At 37.3% G+C, this 20,958-nt stretch overlaps 2 protein-coding genes across 11 annotated transcripts in view; one reads left to right on the top strand and one right to left on the bottom strand.

Annotated features, from left to right (window-relative positions):
* The window catches only part of CDK19 (cyclin dependent kinase 19), a 171,667-nt gene that overhangs the window by 35,506 nt on the left and 115,203 nt on the right, over positions 1 to 20,958 (bottom strand). For all 10 annotated transcript variants that reach the window (XR_005022191.1, XR_005022190.1, XR_005022192.1 and 7 more), the window contains 2 exons: positions 15,237 to 15,347; positions 13,645 to 13,785 (listed from right to left, as the gene is read on the bottom strand). Coding sequence is in view for 7 of the 10 variants with exons in the window: in XM_036871869.1 (XP_036727764.1) it covers positions 13,645 to 13,785; positions 15,237 to 15,347 (252 nt within the window). In the remaining 3 variants the exon portion in view is untranslated. The remainder of the gene's footprint in view (positions 1 to 13,644; positions 13,786 to 15,236; positions 15,348 to 20,958) is intronic.
* Positions 802 to 1,631, top strand: LOC118905404 (proteasome maturation protein). Its single transcript, XM_036872074.1, has one exon. It carries the CDS (start codon positions 802 to 804, stop codon positions 1,249 to 1,251), a length of 450 nt encoding a protein of 149 aa, XP_036727969.1. The 3' UTR covers positions 1,252 to 1,631.

The following is a 20,958-nucleotide window of genomic DNA, read 5'->3' as shown; positions in this document are numbered from 1 at the left end:
AAACAGTATGGTTACTCAGAAATTATTCTTGAAATATCTGTATTTTAGCAGAATTTAGTTAATTCTTGAATGTATATTCATGATGTTTTGCATGTATTCTAGATTTGCTTTTTCCTTTTATAGAATCAATTTTTTTCACAGGGTTAAATTTATTTCAGTTAATTGGCACATCATAAATAGAACAGCCTAAAGATATACAATTATCCTACTACATTTGCTTTACACTTCCTACACCAGGACATTTGGAACAAAAATATGAAACCCACAAGATGACTCTCATCAGCACCAGTAAAGAAGACAGAAAAACAAACACAACTGTCTACAATCCTGAATAATAGGAAAAAACCAATCAGATATCAACTGGACTAGTTTCTGAACAATGAACAGTGCTAGCCTAATATTAATGGCTACAAACTATTGTTTTCTTTAAATACAGAAGTGGCATGACTCTCGTCACATTTGATACAGAAGTACATTCCCAGGAGAAAATTTTTAGTTTATGTTCCTTTCTTTACACTGTTCTGCATTGTTCACCTTGAACAAATAAGATTCTGTATTGTAACAAACAGGACAAAGAACTAAGACATGCTTTTTTTCTTAAGCACAATAGTCATTTGCAAGTAGCATCAGTCTATCATAATTTTACCCTTAAAATAACTTCATTGATAGTAAAAGATTGAAAAATATAGAGAATCTGATTATTGTGACTGCAACTTCCTAAAGGGCAGGGAAGATATTTCTATCACCACTTTATGTATCTGCTGAAATCCAGGCATACAGCATTAAATAAATATTTGTTGAATGGGTTCGCAGAGCAAGTTGAAGGTGAATGCCAGAGGACTTGGATCTCAGCTAAAGGACAGTATTCCAGTTACTGAACTTTCAGCAAGTGGACCTTTTGAAAGTCATGATCTTCTTCGAAAAGGTTTTTCTTGTGTGAAAAATGAACTTTTGCCCAGTCATCCTCTTGAATTATCAGAAAAAAATTTCCAGCTCAACCAAGATAAAATGAGCTTTTCCACACTGAGAAACATCCAGGGTCTATTTGCTCCACTAAAACTACAAATGGAATTCAAGGCAGTGCAGCAGGTTCAGCGTCTTCCATTTCTTCCAAGCTCAAACCTTTCACTGGATATCTTGAGGGGTAATGATGAGACTACTGGATTTGAAGATATTCTTAATGACCCGTCACAAAGTGAACTAATGGGAGAACCACATTTGATGGTTGAATATAAGCTCGGTTTACTGTAATGCAGTGTGCTGTTCATGGAAATAGAGGGGCTGCATCTTTATAGTCGTTTTTTACTATAATTCAATGTGCACAACATTAAAAGTACTGACACATGAGAATTTTTGCCTAAGTAGTATCTGTGATCATTTGAAATTATTTGGGTCTTTGGTTTATGTGATAACTGAAAGCACTAAAGGGAGATGGTTTTAAAACTTCTAATTTATATTAAAATAGCCTTCTATGTCTTTAAAAAAAATGTTGCTAATTAATATCGTAAAACTATCCACAGGTTCCAATTCAGCCTATTTTCTAGTTATTCCATAAATTTACTTTTGAATAACCATTATCAGTATTTGAGTCTGCAAACTTCATAGTAGCATCTTTCAGAATAAACATCTGTTCAGTGGCAGCATTTCAAAGTAAGTAAAAATAAGAGTACTATATTTTACCTTCTTTCAGTATAGTCCATTAATACTCATAAGAATAACACTTGCTTTATTGATGCTACTTTAGAATTATAACTATATTCTTTGATTCTTTCAGGTTGAAAAGTGTAAGTTCAGAAGTTTTGATTTTGGTCTTGTTTTTAAAGTGAAAAATTAAATAAAACAATCAGCAGATGTCAATTAAAAAAATATTTGTTGAATGAATGAACAATTAAATGAATGAATGAAAATTGCCAATGGTCAGTATTCATCGTCCTTTGGTAGGCAAGTTCTCAATTTTGAAAGAAATTGTAAGAAACCAGAGTAAGCACTTACCATGAAATATGCCAAGCTCACTTCTGAATATAGATTTTTTAAAGTCCTAATTTTAATTCAGTCCAGGGTTTCAACAATCACTCATATGCCAATGACTCCAAAATCTATACCTCTAGGTCTCTAAACTTCTATATATCTAGAGATATGTCAACTGTATGCTGGCTATCTCCACAATCATCTCAAATTCAACTTGTTCAAACTGAATCTTCACTGCCTCTCTTTCTGATAGTATTCCCTTCTCAGTCACTCAATCAGCAAAAGCAGAAGTCTGAACACCTGTCCTTTATTCCTAAAACCTAACCAATCCTCAGGCCTGATTATCTTACCTCCTGAAGATTTATCTATCTCCACCCCTCTCTATCTTGATTACCTCTGACCTGATTCAGGCCTTCATCATTTCTCAACCAGCTCATTGTAACAGCCTGAGAAAGCTGCTATCCCTGCACCCTCAAACCAATTCTCCACATCCCTGTCTCAGTAGTGTTTCTTAAGCAAAAACCTGACCAGCTCAGCTCTGACCGACCACAGGAAAAACCCATGCTTCTAAACGTGACAATTAAGATCCACTGTAATCTGGTCCCTACTTCTTTCTTCTTCCTCTTCTTTCACTACTTTTTTGCTTTGTCCCAGCAATATCAAAGTGCTCACAGTTTCTTACCGCATTCCCTTATTCATGCTGTCCCCTCTGCCTGGAATGCTCTCCCCACCCACGTCCCCCAAGTCATTCTTATAAATTTCTCCTCAGCCTTTCAGATTCAGCTCAGTGTGAGTCCTCTAAGAGAGCCCCATCCCAACTGGGTAGGTATGCTTCTGTGCTCTCAGTACCTTATGCATAGCTAACCCCTGAATATACTTTACAATTTCTCTTTTAAACCTTACTATTTTATGATTATCAATTTATGTGTGTCTTCCCCCACCACGCATTCATGAGGAAAGGGACTGTATTTTATCTATCCCTGTATTTCCAGTGCCCAGTATACTGTCTGGAACACCTTAGAAGGACGAAATATGTTTATAAAGCAAACATTCTAAGTCCAAAAACCAGTACTTCCCCCACAGAAATCCAGAAAAATGGACATTAGGTTCCACAGTTCTATTAGTGTCATACTTCAGGTGTATTGTGGGTTAAATAGGCCTTTGTCTTCAGAGAACCTAACCACTATTTAAAGTGCTCTTTCTCAGGGAAGATTTCTTCCCAGTTAGAAATTATGTATCAATAACTAGATGTAGGCTGTCTTAAAATGAGCAGTCTATAATATTAAATGCTGTGATTAATTTCATTTTACCTTAAAATGGTCTAGAGGTATCTGTAACGGGTACCTATGTTAATTAAACCTCGGTATTCATGGTAAACAGCTGCCAACCCAGCACTGCACAACAGTTAACAATGCACTTCTTTGTCTTTGCCTTTTAGGAGTGGTTACAGGCCTGAACAGCAGAGATAAGGTTTTCTTTTCTCTAACAAGAACCAATAAAAAGCAGCCTTTATAAAAAGCTTTATGCAAGACAAACACATGTATCTAGAAGGCAATTTACCTAACAAACTTCAAGGTCACCAACAGTATAATCAAGATATATTCCACAATGACAGCAAGGCCAGGAAACAAGGCTACAAAGACATTCAGATGCTATCCTGTTCATTAACTAGTACAATCCATCTGCAGAGAAGCAACACTGGTAGAAAGTAGTTTTCCATTTACATTTGTGACAGTCACATTCAAATCAAACAATTCATTCTTATTATCATGAGAAATTTAGAATGTCAGAGGTAGAAGTTATCAAACTGAGCCCTCTCATTTTACTCATGAAGAAACACAAAAAACCTATAACCTCAACTAAGTCCACTGTCCACAGTGGCAGACCCAGGCTTAGAACCTAAGTCTCTCAGAGATGCACTCCAGGCGAGGGTTATGAGAACAAAAGCACACTTGGCAAATAAACAATACTTAATTGACTTATAGTCCTCACCAATAGAAGACTTCTACCCAGATGTGTGCTTAGTTGAAAATACGATCACACAAAATAACCATCATAAATAATCTCCCAGTGAAACGAATCATCAGTGCTTAAATGCAAGATCCCCTCTTGATGAAGATACCACCATTCTCAGTAAGGGATCTTGAATCATCCTACAGTGCTGGTCAAATAGAATGCCTGTGGTAGCATACACATTTGTCCTAATTCATCAATTTGTAATTAAAATGGGTACATTTTATTGTATATAAATTCTACTTCAATAAAATTAATTTAATAAAACAGTATGCCTGAATTGATTCTTCAGTTTTAAACACAGGCCTCATAGTACTGGGGCTCCTTCTGTAGGCCTTGGCTCCTAACCAGTTCCTGCCATTGCTGTCACTGTGGAATATATCTTGACTCTATACCCTTTTAGGGACTATGAAGTTAACTTGGCAAATAGCCTTCTAGAAATGTGTTTGTCAGTACAGGCTAATAAAACTATACTGAAGTCAGGATCATCAAAAGAGCCCTGTCGCTGAGCTGAACCTTCAGAGGCCTCATAAGCCACTGTGAGTCAAACCACGTCCCCTTTGAAGCTGGCCCTCTTAGAAGTGTGATTCTCAGTGTGTATCACCTGCCTGTCAAACAGATGGCAGAGCACTGTGCTCTAACTCAAACTGACAGATGTGCAGGACTCTGCTGCAAGCTCCGGTTACTGGGCTATGGGTATGGATGATGGAAAAACTGACATGCCAGAAAGAATCACAGTCCCGTATGCAGAAAACACCTCAATAATACCTTCTTACATTTGTAAGATGTGTGTCACAGTATCCAGAGCATTGTAAGAAACATTACCATACCTATCTTTACAAGGCCTTGTATAGAAGCAGTAGAAGCATCTGTACACAGATGACATGACTACCATCAAAGGCCTTCACGCTGCCATCATGAGCAGCTGAGCCACAGACTGTGGAGGACCAGCTCTAAGGAACTAGTTAGGAACCAGAGGTCACCAGCAAAAGCCCTTGTGTGATTCTTCAGCATGACAAGATCTGTAATTGTCCAAAATCACCTAAAATTGAAGGTTAGAAGATAACCAGGCCATACTTAACTTTTTTCATTGTTAGCTCTGCATTCTGAAAGAAATTAGGGTGACTAAATCATATTAAAATAAATGCTGCTTTCTGTCACAATTTGTCAAGTAAAACGTTAATAAATCAAATGAAAATTAATAGTCATTTGATTAGCATGGAATTGTTAGAATGAGAAGTTAAGTGAAACACTAACTTTGATCTCATTTAAGCCAGTTTTTAAAAACTTTTTAAAATATAAAATATTTAGCAATATTTAAATATAAACCAGATGAAACATGGCCTACTTTTTTTTTTTAAAACACCAAGAAGCATGTTTCACATATTTATAGTAGGGCTCTACTCTGTAAAGCAGAAGTGGCTAGGAGGAGTATCAGGCTAAAGGAATTCTGGGGAAGCAAGTGGTTAAAAGAAAGGGCATCGCTGCACTGCTGATGATATTCAGAAGAATGGACAGAAGCTTCTACAGAAAGGAAATCAGGAGGAATTCAGGAACTCTGGAGCTAAGACAATGGAATCAACAACAATATAAAGCACCTATCATTATTGCCATTTTACAAATGAGTAAACTGAGGCTTAAGTAGCAAGATTAACTATCTTGGAAATAATTTTTTTTTTAATTTATTATTTTTGGCTGTGTTGGGTTTTTGTTGCTGCACGTGGGCTTTCTCTAGTTGCGGCGAGCGGGGGCTACTCTTCATTGCGGTACGTGGGCTTCTCATTGCAGTGGCTTCCCTTGTTGCGGAGCACAGGCTCTAGGTGCGTGGGCTTCAGTAGCTGTGGCCCGTGGGCTCAGTAGTCGTAGCTCGCAGGCTCTAGAGTGCAGGCTCAGTACTTGTGGCGCACGGGCTTAGTTGCTCCGTGGCATGTGGGATCTTCCCAGACTAGGGCTCGAACCCGTGTCCCCTGCATTGGCAGGCAGATTCTTAACCACTGCACCACCAGAGAAGTCCAGAAATAATTTTTTTTTTAATCTAGGATCTCAAAGCTCCCGTATCATAAGAACTAAGCAAGGCTAAAACTCTAAAACATTATTAAAATGCTTGCAAAATGCTGCCATGATGGCTACAGTAAGATTTTAAGGGTTTCTTTGAAGTATAAACATTTGCCTTATCAGGCCCTGTTTAGCATAGACAAAATTAAAGACTTGATGCATCTCCTTGTCACACAAGTTATGAAGAGAAGCTGTGAGGCAAAGAGAGATTTCTAGACAAGTCTCCAACAACCAAGCATTTATTTTAATCAAACTTTCACAAAGAAGAACAGCACAGCACTTTTTTTCCAGCTGAGTAGAAACCAGAGGGCCATCTTTGATTTCATATACTGGATTTTCATACAGTGCTGTTCCTAAAAAGTCTTCAAATGCTCTTTTTGGCTAAAGGACTATATTTCATGCTGTCCTTTCACTGCTTGTCAGCTAGCTGTTACAACTCAGCAGCATTACCAACCTTGGAAAACAAAGGTTTTGCTATCATTTAAATTTTCCTTTGCATTTTTACTTTTACTTTACACAAATGTGTGAAAAAGAAAAATAGAAATAAAAAAGTAATAATATTAGTGATAAGCATATACCTCAGACTGCATAACAAAGGAAGAATCTCTAGGTATGTTCAAAGTGAAAAATCCTAGATCTCAATTGAACACACCCTCCAGATTTAAGTGGATTAAACTTGTGGTTCAATGCAGGGTGGGAAAGGAGGGAGGGAAGAGAAGAGGAGGGGAAAAGTAAGGAACATAAACCAAATTCTGGGAATGAATCACTGAAGAATGTAAAAGGGAAGGAATAATTGGTACATTATAATGTTTTTTCACTCTCTAGAACTATCCCAAAACTCTTACTACACAAGCAACTTTTATACATGGAAAAAATTATATATGAAAGGAGGGGACTTCCTGCATTTTCTTTACTATATTATAACTAAATAAAAAGGACAATAACAGGATCCAAACATCATTTAAAAGCCTCTCAGACTCTATGGTAGGCAGCTTCAGACACGGTTTCCAATCATCCCCACCCCCAGTGTACACACTCTTACGTAACTACTCCTCTTGAGTGTAGGCTATACCTAGTGACTTCTAATGAACAGAATACAGCAAAAGTAATAAGGCGTCACTTCCATGATTAACTTCATGTTTGCCACTCTGGTAAAGAAAACTGCCATGTTTTGAGATGCTCTATGGAGAGGTCAACGTAACAAGGAACCAAGGAGACCTCCACCCATCAGCCTGTGAGGAAATGAATCCTGCAAATAACCACGTGAGTGAACTAGAAGTGGACTCTTCCCAATCAAGACTTGAGTTGACTGCAACCTTTTAGAGACGCTGAAACAGAGAATCCAGGTAAGCCACACCTAGATTCCTGACCCATAGAATCTGTGAGATGATAAATGTTGTTTAAAGATACTTGGGACTTGCTGATTAAAGAAAATGAAGCGACAGACATTCTAGCTACAGAGAAATGTATAATAAATGACTCTGGGTGATTTTGGCATATTAACTGGCAAAACTACATAGTTTTGGTTTGATGATATTTTTTTTTCTTCCTATGACACACCGTTTGTTCAGGCAGAATTTTTACTGGATTTTCAACAGCGCTGTAGGTTGTTTATGACATGTTGGCTATGTATATTTTACGTGTCCATTAATAAAAAATTGCCCCCACATGTAGTATCTTTATTTTTTTAATTAATTAATTGTTTATTTTTGGCTGCGTTGGGTCTTTGTTGCTGTGCACGGGCTTTCTCTAGTTGAGGCGAGCGGGGGCTACTCTTTGTTGCAGTGGGCGGGCTTCTCATTGTGGTGGATTCTCTTGTTGCAGAGCACGGGCTCTAGGCGTGCGGGCTTCAGTAGTTGTGGAACGTGGGCTCAGTAGTTGTGGCTTGCGGGCTCTAGAGCGCAGGCTCAGTAGTTGTGGCGCACATGGGCTTAGTTGCTGCGCGGCATGTGGGCTCTTCCCGGACCAGGGCTCTAACCTGTGTCCCTAGCATTGGCAGGCGGATTCTTAACCACTGCACCACCAGAGAAGCCCAAGAAGCTCATAATTTTGAAAAAGAGATAAACTATATCTTGGCATTCTTCCAACCTACCAGAATAGTAATCTCATAAAAATGAGTCATCTTGTATTTCATCTTCTTACTCTTAGCTATATCCTGCTGTAAAATTAAAATACATCTTTCCTCCCTTGGTGTTTACAAGCTCCAAATATTTATAAACCTATGTCTCTACTGTCTCTCTGCTAAGATGAATATATTTAGCTCCTTTTCTCCTTTCCTTTTAAAGTAATTCCTCAATATAAGTCATCTTTTTGGTGACTTTATTTAAATTCTCTATTTCTGTATTAAATTCTAGGATCCAAATGACATAATTAAAATACTGTTCTAGATATGAAATCAATCACAATGAAAAACACCAACCTCACTGATGATGTAATGCTTCTTTGTGTGAAATCCAAAACACTGATTTTTATTTACTTTTTAAATTTGTTAGGTTATACTATTACTGCAAATTTATATTTACTCTAACACCTTTAATTGTATGGGTTTTCTAGGTTTCTCACACCAAATGAAAATTTAGAGATGGTATGCACTCTGAAACAGTTGTGACTAACAAATAGTGTAAAGCCAGATTCCCTATCGTAATAAGAAATGAAGCATTTAAAAACCCTACTCATTGACTAAAACTGCAACTCTACTCTTCAGCTCACATACAAAATAATAATTTTTCAAATGTCTCCAACATATCCCTTTTAACCATATTCATACTTGATATACTCTATCTTTCTGTATCTACCACAGAATGTATCTATAAAGTAAATATACAGTTTAAATCTTCTACTCCTGAAAATACTTTGGCAAAACCATGACTATATGACAACATGGTCCAGATAGCAGGCCTCATGATCAGCGAAAGAATTGAGTAGGCTATCACAGACTATATTCCTACTGGTTTAAAGTTTCAAATCCTATTAGAGTTACTTACTTAAGCAGTAGAGGCACTAGGGGAATGTATAGGTAAAATACAAACAAGTGTTATACTAGGTCAGAACCACCTTCAGAACACATCTTCAATATTGTGTCCATGCTAATACAGATGGCCAATAGGCACATGAAAAGAGGCTCCACCTTCCCTGGTGGCACAGTGGTTAAGAATCTACCAATGCAGGGGACACGGGTTCAAGCCCTGGTCCGGGAAGATCCCACGTGCTGCGGAGCAACTAAACCCGTGCGCCACAACTACTGAGCCTGCACTCTAGAGTCCGCACGCCACAACTACTGAAGCCCGCATGCCACAACTATTGAAGCCTGCGCTCCTAGAGCCCATGCTCCGCAACAAGAGAAGCCACCACAATGAGAAGCCCACGCACTGCAACGAAAAGTAACCCCCGCTCGCCACAACTAGAGAAAGCCCACACGCAGCAACGAAGACCCAACACAGACAAAAATTAATTAATTAATTAATTAATTAATTTTAAAAAAAGAGGCTCCACATCACTAATTATTAGAGAAATGCAAATCAAAACTACAGTGAGGTACCACCTCACACCAGTCAGAATGGCCATCATTAAAAAGTCTACAACTAACAAATGCTGGAGAGGGTGTGGAGGAAAGGGAACCCTCTTATACTGTTGGTGGGAATGTAAGTTGGTGCAGCTACTATGGAAAACAGTATGGAGGTTCCTTAAAAAATTAATTTTATTAATTTTTTACCGTATGATCCAGCAATCCCACTCCTGGGAACATATCCAGACAAAACCATAATTCAAGAAGATACATTCACCCTTACATTCATAGCAGCACTATTCACAACAGCCAAGACGTGGAAACAACCTAAATGTCCATCAACAGATGAATGGATAAAGATGTGGTACATATATACAATAGAATACTACTCAGCCATAAAAAAGAATGAAATAATGCCATTTGCAGCAACATAGATGCAACTAGAGATTATCATACCAAGTGAAGCAAGTCAGAAAGAGAAAGACAAATACCACATGATATCACTTATATGTGGAATCTAAAGTATGACACAAATGAACCTATCTATGAAACAGAAACAGAATCACAGACATAGGGCACAGACTGGTGGTTGCCAAGGGGGAAGGGGTTGGGGGAGGGATGGAGTGGGAGGTTGAGGTTAGGAGATGTAAGCTATTATATATAGAATGGATAAACAACAAGGTCCTACTGTATAACACAGGGAACTATATTCAATATCCTATGAGAAACCATAACGGAAAAGAATATTTTTAAAAAGAATGTGTGTGTGTGTGTGTGTGTGTGTGTGTGTGTGTGTGTATAAGTAAATATAAATATAACTGAATCACTTTGCTGTACAGCAGAAATTAACACAACGTTGTAAATCAACTATACTTCAATTAAAAACATACATATTGTGTCCATGCTATGGATGAAGTAATAATAATCAATGGTGGCTTCTTTTTTTTTTTTTTAATTTACTTATTTTTATTATTTATTTATTTTTGGCTGTGTTGGGTCTTCGTTTCTGTGCTAGGGCTTACTCTAGTTGTGGCAAGCGGGGGCCGCTCTTCATCGCGGTGCGCGGGCCTCTCACTATCGCAGCCTCTCTTGTTGCGGAGCACAGGCTCCAGACACGCAGGCTCAGTAGTTGTGGCTCACGGGCCTAGTTGCTCCGCGGCATGTGGGATCTTCCCAGACCAGGGCTCGAACCCGTGTCCCCTGCATTAGCTGGCAGATTCTCAACCACTGTGCCACCAGGGAAGCCCAATGGTGGCTTCTTTAATGGGGAAAAATAATTTCATTTGGGAAAAAAAAAACCTTCATTCTGTTGCTCACAAACTTTTAGCACTTAAAAACAAACTCCCTAGCCTGATATTTAGGGCCTTCCTCGATCAGGCTCCAACCCATATCTTCCTAGTCTTACTTCATACTAGCCTAATTCAGCTTATCCATTTTTGAGCCAGACAGAACTACACACTCTTTCTGGGATAATTCAAGTGCTTTCTCACCTCAGAAATGTTACATCCAACACTCCATTAGGTTACCCTCATCTCTCAAATCTCTATTTAAATTCTACTCATCCTTCAAAGTCCAGCTCAAATGGCACCTCTCTGAAGCTTGTCTTTATTCCCCCACTCAGAACCTCTTCTAACCCTGAATAGCATTTAGTCTGTACTTCTCACATTGCCACGTTCACATTCTCTCTCGTCTATCGTATAGTAAAATTGTTTGTGTACATGTCATTATTTCTTCTCTCAGACTAAACTCCTGAGAAGGTCTTGATACAGTCATGTTTGTACTGTCCTCATCCTTTCATGCTTTGCACATACAAGGAAATAATAAAAATTTATTTGGGAAGTGTGCTGAATACATATGTTACCTGATCCAAAAACATTCCGTAGTAATTAATATTCTTACTGATATTCATTCACTAAGGAAATATTTACTCAGTACCTATTGTGTACCGGAGCAGTAGTGTACCAAAATGAGTCATAGACCCCACTCTCTCAATAAGTTTATGGTCTAGAACATCTTCTAGACATCTATATAAATTACTATAGTACTAATAGGCAAATGCCAGAAGAGAAGTAAAGATGAAGTACAACAGCAACCAACAAGGAGGAGAGATTATTTCTAGGTAATGACGGATATGAGGATAAGTTTTAACATTTGTGCAGGTCCTGAAAGACAGGTAATATTTGAATATGTAGAGATGGGGTCAGGAGTTTTAACAGGAGAAATAAAGGCCACTGAGGCAGGAACTCTCAGGAGGATCCAGGGAACAATCAATAGTTAAACAGTACAGTGTAAGTAAAAGATTACAGGGATATAGAAGAAAATTTTTAAAGGCAGTGGGAGCTATACCTGAGAAGACCTCAAAAGCCAAAAAAAGGAACTATAGCTTTAGTCTGTAAGCAATGAGGAACTGTTTCAAAGTTCTTAAGCAGGGGCTAAGTAATTATTCAGAAGATCTAAAGTGGACTGAAAAGGAAGGAGATTGTTGATAAGGAGACAAGTTAAGAGGCTAGCACCATACTACAAGAAAAAGATAATAAAGGCCTGAACTAGGAATGAGGCACTAGGAATGGCAACAGATGAATGGAAGAGATATTTTAGAGGTGAAACTGACAGGACTAGGCAAGCTCTGGATGTGGAGTACAAGGGTCTGCAAGTGGTACAAGAAGTTTCTAGGCTAGGAGGCGGGTGCTGCCATAACCAAAACAGAGGACACTAAAGCAGCAGCAAGTTTGGATGGGAGAAAACTGAGTCCTGGTTATATTAGGTTTTAGTACCACTGGATATTCAGGCAGTGACATCACAAATAAAATGTGTTAATCTATGCTATTTAGAACAAGATATACAATTTTGTGACAAAAAGAGAAGAGTTGAGATCAGTTAATCTTCAGTAAAGGATTCTGATCAATGATTCAAACATGAATACGACCTCAAAAATATAACTCACAAAGGCTATGTTATATACAGCAAATTAAAATCTAAAACCATTTATGAAGGAAGGTTTGACCTAGAACAACTTCATGTACCCAAGAATCATTTTAAAACATGCTGATTCATGGGTAATAGTAACATGGATAAGTGGAAGACTTTGAGAACCTCAGTTTAAAATTATGAGGTGAAATGCTTCTGTTGAAATGGTAAATGCATCTTTGTGGTCCCTGTCATTTGGCCCCAGTGTAACTTCAATGCCACATCAAGAGATGCTCAAGCCAGAAGACTAGGCCTGACTGACACGGTAGCAAGGGGTACTATCTAGATCCCCTTATGTATTCATTCCTTTCTATAATAAATACTTCTCCTCAATTAAAAAAATTGAGTCGACCTAGATCTATCCCTACTATATCCCTAGAATCTGCAAAAGCCTAAGCAAAATAAAACTTGCAACTATAAACTCAGTGGTATTACAGATATTAAGTACCCATATTTCTTAAGAACAAAAAATCTCATCAACATAAACTAAAATGATAACAGTGAAAAGATGAATAAAATAAGTTGACATTAATAAATGTTATATGTGTACTGAGTGAAAAAGTAAAATCAAACATCAAACATTTGAATTATGGATAATATGCCTAATAAGTATTGATATATATCCCCTGTTAGATTTACTTATTTACCTATTGTTAATACTAATAACATTCTATTTACTGGATGCAGTGTCATTATTTCAGTTTAGCTTTGAAAACAATGTGAACTCAGTCTTTAATTATTAAAGTTTTATTAATGGTGAGCAAAATTACGAAAAACAAAATGGATCAAAAGGTACTTGTTTCACATATGGCCATCCCATTGAGATTATGCTCATCGTAAATCAACTATACTCCAGTAAAAATTAAAAAAAAAAAAAAGATTATGCCAATCATTTGTTGAAAATCACAATGACATTTTATAGTTGTGCGTAAATGTATGGGAAGAACATACACCAAAAGTTAATAATGGTAATCTTTTGATCATAGGCTTATGGCGATTTTTATTTCCTTCTTTTTTGCTTATGTGTATTTTCAAATTTTTCTATAATTCATGTTCATCATAACTGTACCAAGAAGAAAAGATATTTTTGAAAAGAGAAAGACACATATTGAGCGATTTAAAAGAAACATACTTACCAGATCTCTGTGAAGCACCCAATTTGCATGGAGGTAATGGATACCGTCAAGAATCTGGTAAAGTAATGATTTAACCATAGATCTTGGCAACTGCATGGGCTTTTTATTTGCTTTCGATGCACGATGAAACTTAATAATATGCTAAAAATTAAAATATATATACCTGTGTCAATAAAACACAATCAAGGCTGCAATAAATTCTCTACATTTTAAGATTACTTATTAAAGGCCAATAATGACACAAAGAAAAATAATTTGAATAATAAGATCAAACCAAAACAGAATCTATATTGAGGGTAAATATGACAGTATTAATGTGGTTATAATGACTAGATTTACTGAAACCATTAAGATTTTCATTAAATAAAACCAAGAAGTAAAAAGGGTTGGTATTTAAAAACCTGCCTAAAAAATAGTATTGGTTGTATTCTCTACTGACAGAAAGAGTAAACAAAAGAAAAAAAAACCCTGTAAATCTTTCCTATTCTATAAAAAGTTAGTGCATTTGTGTAACATCACTGGCTATATGTATTATTAGAATTATTGGAAAGTTCACCTTCTTTGGCACATAATGAAATTAGGATATATTCTTAGTAGTCAATATTAAATAGCAAATCACTACTAGAAAGGAGCAGGGAGAAAAAAAAGGAGAATTCAATCCCATTGAAATAAATACAACCAGATCATCATATTCAAATTTTTATGTACACATGTTACATTGTGGGTTATAAAAACTTTGTAATGAAGGAGAAGAAATTCTACCTGCGCCCACCCCTCACATCCACCTCCATCTCCACTCCACCCTTGTCCAAAACATGCCAAAATGGGTACTAAATATCCGCGGCAGAGGAGATTCTTGTCAATATCTGCTATAAGAGCATAAACTGAAATTTCCTTCAAGACCTATGAGTTTGCTAAAGTTATTCCTAAAAAGATTTACAATTTTTATAGATGACAAACCACACTATATTGAATCAAAATTTAATTATCCAAAATTTGAACTTACTGCCAAATTGGAATTTTTTTACTTTTGGCAATTCCTGGGATAAAATGTTTAAATGCCTTGATTCCTAACTTTAAACACTTGGAATTAAAAATTTTGGCTTCTTTTATATATTGATAAAAACAACCCTAATATTTGCAAAACCGTAGGTATTCTTCTATTTGGTGGAGTCCATTTTAAATGGCAAAATGCTGCAAGAGATTGACCTTAATTTAGACAGAGGAACTATTCACAAGTACATAACTGGTTAAATTTGAACTACTGTGTGGACCACAAAAGAAAGCAATTTTCACTACACATATTAGTAAACTGCCATTAATTACTTGCATAAAATTACAATTTCCCACTCAGTAAGATTTTTTGAAGTGAAATTTCTGAATGTTACAAATACTATCTTCTCAGTAAAATAGGATGTTAATGTTTATTGCTCTAATTCTTTTAAATCAAAATTTACATTTAGTATATTTATTTTGAACTGTGGTCAACAGAGCAAGTTTTCCTTTCTGTGCATTAGCAGTATGCAGCACATACATTTGTTTCTTCATACCTATATAAAATTACCCTAAAAATAAAGTGAGTTTAGACTTACCCATAAATCATGCTCGGCATAATCAAACAGCAGCCACACCTTCCTGTCACTGTGAGAAAGGAACACCTTCTGCAGGGCAATCACATTAGGGTGCTTCAATTCTCGCAAAAGCTGAATGCAAGAGGAAGAGAGGGGTCACTATCCTGTTAGCAAGGGGAGGGGGGGATGATGCACTTCCCATAACTTCAAAATGAAATTTTTGAAAATTTAGACAATCCAGATAAGCAACATTAAACACACACACACACATGCACACCCAAATACCGCTACTCAAGAGATAAGCTTTGTTAACATCTTGATGCATTTCTTTCCAATCCTTTTTCTATGTGTATGTGTGTGTTTTAAAAATGGGATCCTTTTACATGGTAAAACGTAAAATAGTAAAAGCAAAAGTAATATCATATTGTTAAATAATTAAATATATTTTGACATGCGCGTATTTTTTTTTTTTTTAACTAGAGGAAAACTTCTTGGGAAGCAGAAATACTGTTTGTATCCACTCCAGCACAGTATGTGCTCAATAAATATTTGACAAAAGAAGGAAAGATATTTAACAATCCCTAACTTATCCATGCCTAGAGCATGAGATTGAGGTTTTTTAGAAGAGTAATGAGCATAAGGGAATGACTCTCAAACCCACTGATAAAAGTTGGTGTGGAGAAGAGGTCCTGTAAATAGGGAAAAGAATAGGCCTACACAAAGCAGAAAGCTTCAGGCTGGACTCTGATACTAAGAAGGAAAGACAGACCAGATCAGCACGTGAAAACTCAGTACTTGGCACATAACAGGCAGTTGCTTGATAAAATACTTAGCAATGATAACGTTAGCTGCTCAAGGTGAAAGCCTTATAAATATGCCTGCCTCACGCTGTCCTTAACCAGGGTTCAGACTTAATAGGTAGAAACATACTCAGTTTGATAAACATTTCAAATGCCTTTAAAATGTAAAGCTCTGTGGAAGATACAAAAAGGGAAAGTATATAAATTGTTTTTCTCACACTTAATCCTCCTAACAACACTATGATGCACACAGAAGCTGAGGTTCAGTGTAATAAAAATAACTTGAGCAAAGTTCAACATTAGAAAGAGAAGAGGTTTGGATTTAAATAGATCTGCCTGATTCCAAAGTCCATGTTTTTTCCAATCCAGCTAAAGTCCTTGTCTTCGATTCCTACGATGTGGTAGGGAAGACAGACATACAAATAGATCAATGAGGCAGAGAGAAATAAATCACTTAGCTATCCTAATAACTTTAAATGAGTAGCGCATACCTTGAATGCTTGTACTCGAATCATGTCAAAGTCATCTGAACTCCACCTCTGGAACTTTTATAGGCCGCTTCCCAGTTGTGTATTTCTTCACTACTCTCAATGACAGATTTCTCAATTCTCTCATTTTGCCTCTGTCACTCAGCTCTTTCTCTTCACATACACCTTGACAACCTTGCTGGAAAGTGATCTACCAGCTATAACTTGGGCATGATTCCCAGATGGGACTCCCTGGGTTCTCCCTCCAAACCCTATGCCCTGGAACACAGCTAAGAAATTAAGGTAGGATGGGCTGAGCTGACCCTAGCAGGCCTTTACTTCTCACAGCCTGCCTCAGGATTCTACCTGTATTTCCTGTTGGATGTAGGTGGGAAAGGAGGAGCTGGAAGAAAAATGACCAGGGAAGATACAACGGTCCTACTCCCTTGCTGAGGGGTAGGGTTGGGGGGTGCAGAATTAGGTGGGTGCTCAGCTATCAGCTACTGTCTCTGCTCCCATGGCCTAAGAAATCTTAAGCAGTCCTGCTTCTGGCTTCAGATGCAAATGTTACACATCATATGTTCCTAATTAATGATGGAATCAGAGAAAGTGGCATTTTGGTGGAATGCAGAGCTATATTCAGACAGTTTCCTGCTTATTGAACGCTTTAGGCTCCTAGACTCAGTCAAATAATGTGTTTAATGATGACCCCACTTGCCATGGTCAACCTTGCTATTGATGAACTTAGAGAGTTTGATTTTATTAAGTGTCTACCCAGAATATATGTTCTCTTTCCTGCTTGCAGGGGAAGGAAAGGTGAAACTCACTTGTGCACCTAAACCAGGCTCTTGAAACACCAAACACTGGCACAGACCCCTGAACCCTGGACCCCACTTGTCTGGGAGAGGGCACGTCACATGTAGCAATATTTAACCAATACCTCTAAAAAACTAGGGTTTTTGTGACTACAAATTACTGATCCCTCTACAATGAATCTACCTTAAGTCCTATGTTTGAACATTATTTTGAATAGGTTATACATCTACATAGTTCAAAAATCAAAAGTACATAAAAGGAGATATACTGAGATGTCCCATTACCACTCCTGCCCCCAGTGACCACAGGCCCTCTTGCCTCCTAGAAATAACAACTTTTATTAGTTACTTGTTAATCTTTCCAGTGTTTGTTTATGCAAATAAAAGCAAATATGAATATTTACACAAAAGATAGCACTTATTTTTTACTTTATCCTGTAAATCTCTCATTACCAGTACAATATTAGTTTATAGAAATCCTTCCGTTCTTTCTTACAGCTCCATGGTATTTCCAGGTCACTTTTTTTGTGGTAAAATATATATAACATAAAATTTACCATTTTAACTATTTTTAAGTATGCAGTTCAGTGGCATTAAGTACATTCATATTGTTGTGCAAGAACCACCACTGTATCCTTTCTCCAGAATGTTTTCACAAACTGAAACTCTGTGCCAGTATGCATCTCCCATTCCCAGCCCCTGGTATCTGCTATTCTATTTTCTGTCTCTATGAATTTGACTATTCCAGGTACCTCATATAAATGGATCTGTTCAATATTTTTCTTTTGCGTCTGGCTTTTTTCACTAAACATGTCTTCAAGATTCATCCATGTTGTAGCATGTATCAGAATTTCCTTCCTTTTTAAGGCTAAGTAATATTTCATCATATGTACACACCACATTTGCTTATTCATTCATCCCTCCTATCATCCCATGGACATTTGGGTTGATTCCACCTTTTGACTATTATGAATAATGCTGCCTTGAAGACTGATGTACAAATATCTGTTTGAGTCCTTGCTTTCAATTCTTTTATATACTCAGAAGTAGAATTGCTGGACCCTACAGTAATTCTATGTTTGATTTTTTTGAGGAATTGCCATTCATTCAGGTTACCTTTTAATATGACATACAGAAGGGAAGAGAGTAAAGTTTGCAACTGCATGCATTTACTAGGAAATTTCCCCTTACCCCCAAAATTGCATTATATAGCAACATACATTTTCCATTTCTGCATACCTATTATGCCTTTTCTACCCTACAGGTCTTTTTTTTTTTCGGCCACACCACACGGCATGTGGGATCTTAGTTCCCCAACCAGGAATCAAACCCGTGCCCCCTGCAGTGGAAGTGCAGAGTACTGACCACTGGACCACCAAGGAATTCCAACCCTTCAAGTCTTTATAAGTCACTAAATATCAATGGGAAGGCAGGCTGAGGCTAAGAAATAGCAAACTATGTCTGTTTCGTTCCCTCTCCTAATTCATTTTTCACTCTATAGCCAGAGTGGTGTTTCAAAAATACAGAGTTGCAGCCATAAAAAAAGAAGGAAATTTTGCCATTTGCAGCAACATGGATGGACTTGGAGGGTATTATGCTAAGTGAAATAGGTCAGACAGAGAAAGACAAATACTGTATGATATCACTTACATGTGGAATCTAAAATATACAACAAATTAGTGACCACAACAAAAAAGAAGCAGACTGGGGCTTCCCTGGTGGCGCAGTGGTTGAGAATCTGCCTGCTAATGCAGGGGACACGGGTTCGCGCCCTGGTCTAGGAAGATCCCACATGCCGCGGAGCAACTAGGCCCGTGAGCCACAACTACTGAGCCTGCGTGTCTGGAGCCTGTGCTCCGCAACAAGAGAGGCCATAATAGTGAGAGGCCCGCACACCGCGATGAAGAGTGGCCCCCGCTCGCCGCAACTACAGAAAGCCCTAGCACAGAAACGAAGACCCAACATAGCAATCAATCAATCAATCAATCAATAAACCTTTAAAAAAAAAAAACATATATTCAACAACAACAAAAATAAAAATGATTAAAAAAAAAAAAAAAAAGAAGCAGACTCACAGATATACAGAACAAACTAATGGTCACCAGTGCAGAGAAGGAATGGGGGAGGGGCAATATAGGGATAGGGGATTAAGAGGTACAAACTATTATGCATAACATAAGCTACAAGGACATATTGTACAACACAGGGAATACAGCCAACATTTTATAATAACTATAAATAGAGAATAACCTTTAAAATTGTGAAAGACTAATATTATATGCCTGTAACATATAATATTGTACATAAGCTATACTTCAATCAAAGAAAAAAAATCGATCATCTCTGTCACTAGGGACAGAACTGAGGAAGTAAAGCAAGAGATAATGCAAAGGGCAAATAAAAAGGAGGCTTGTAAGCCATGCAGAAGTGTCACCAGCGAGGTTCTCCAATATCACTAGAAACATGCTGGGTACAGTGGGTTAGTGGAGAAGTCAGCTGATATAAAAGGTACCATGCTGTGACTTTCTTCCGTGCACGTCTCATGGTTGGGCCACTGAACGAGTGACTTTGGGGGTGATGGAGTTTAGAATGACTCAGATTTGACTTCCCTGAATCATCTGTACTTGATATGTATTTATATTAGTATACTTGATATGTATTTATCTTAGTATACTTGATATGTATTTGTATTAGTATACTTTTATACAGTTTTAACTGTTTACATCCACCTCCCCTAGTAGACCATAGGCTCTTTGAGGACAAAGACAATTTTAAATTTATCTCTACAGGGACTAGCACAATGTGTGGCATGTAGAAGGAGCTTTTTTAAGCGATCTCATCCAGTTTGGAGGCTTTAAATGTCACCTGTACGTATCAACTCCCAAATGTTTATTTCTAGCCCACACATATTCCCTGAAGTGCAGCTACGCATGTATATATAACTGCCTCAACATCTCTACTTGAATGGCTAAATGCCGATACTGAGGTTGTGATCTCCACCTCCCCTGCCCTCTTCCCCAACTGCTCTTCCCCAATCTCAGTTAGAAGCAACTCCATCATTCCAGTTACTTAGGCAAAAAAAATCTCATCTCCTTTAGTTCAATCCTCAATATCACCTCCTCAAGTCTTCTACAGTCCTTCTATTTAAAATGATAACCACCCCTCTGCATCTTTATTTTTCTGCAAAGTACTATCACTATCAAATATACTATAGCTCTATATCCCTTATCTATAATTCTAGAGAGCTCAGAAAACCAAAAGCTTTCTAGTAACTCAGGTAGGAAAAAAAATTTACACTTCAGTGGAAAACATGCATTGTCGAAGGCACATCATTTCAGGTTATCTGATTCTGATTCTATGGAAGCTATTTTACAACTCTGTACATTATAGATAACTGACAATGATGCAGAATAAGTCATGTCTATCTACATGCAAATTCTGTCCTGTCCAGAAGATGTTCGTTGACTTCCCTCTCCCATTGTGGGAGATGCTAGTTTTGCCTTAATTTGCACATCATTTTAATATTCCTGATCTATAAATGTGTCTGTCCTATGGATTCTTCTTTGAATGGGTTATAACATCTATTTAGTTCCTTCATTTAATAAGTTAAATAAAATCTTTAAAATGTGTTCATTTTACATCTGGATCACAGTCATAATTT

This window comes from Balaenoptera musculus, chromosome 12, assembly GCF_009873245.2.
Source record: "Balaenoptera musculus isolate JJ_BM4_2016_0621 chromosome 12, mBalMus1.pri.v3, whole genome shotgun sequence".
Taxonomy (NCBI): Eukaryota; Metazoa; Chordata; class Mammalia; order Artiodactyla; family Balaenopteridae; genus Balaenoptera; species Balaenoptera musculus.
Note: the sequence above shows the minus strand (reverse complement) of the source record. Positions and strands in the feature narration are given on the sequence as shown.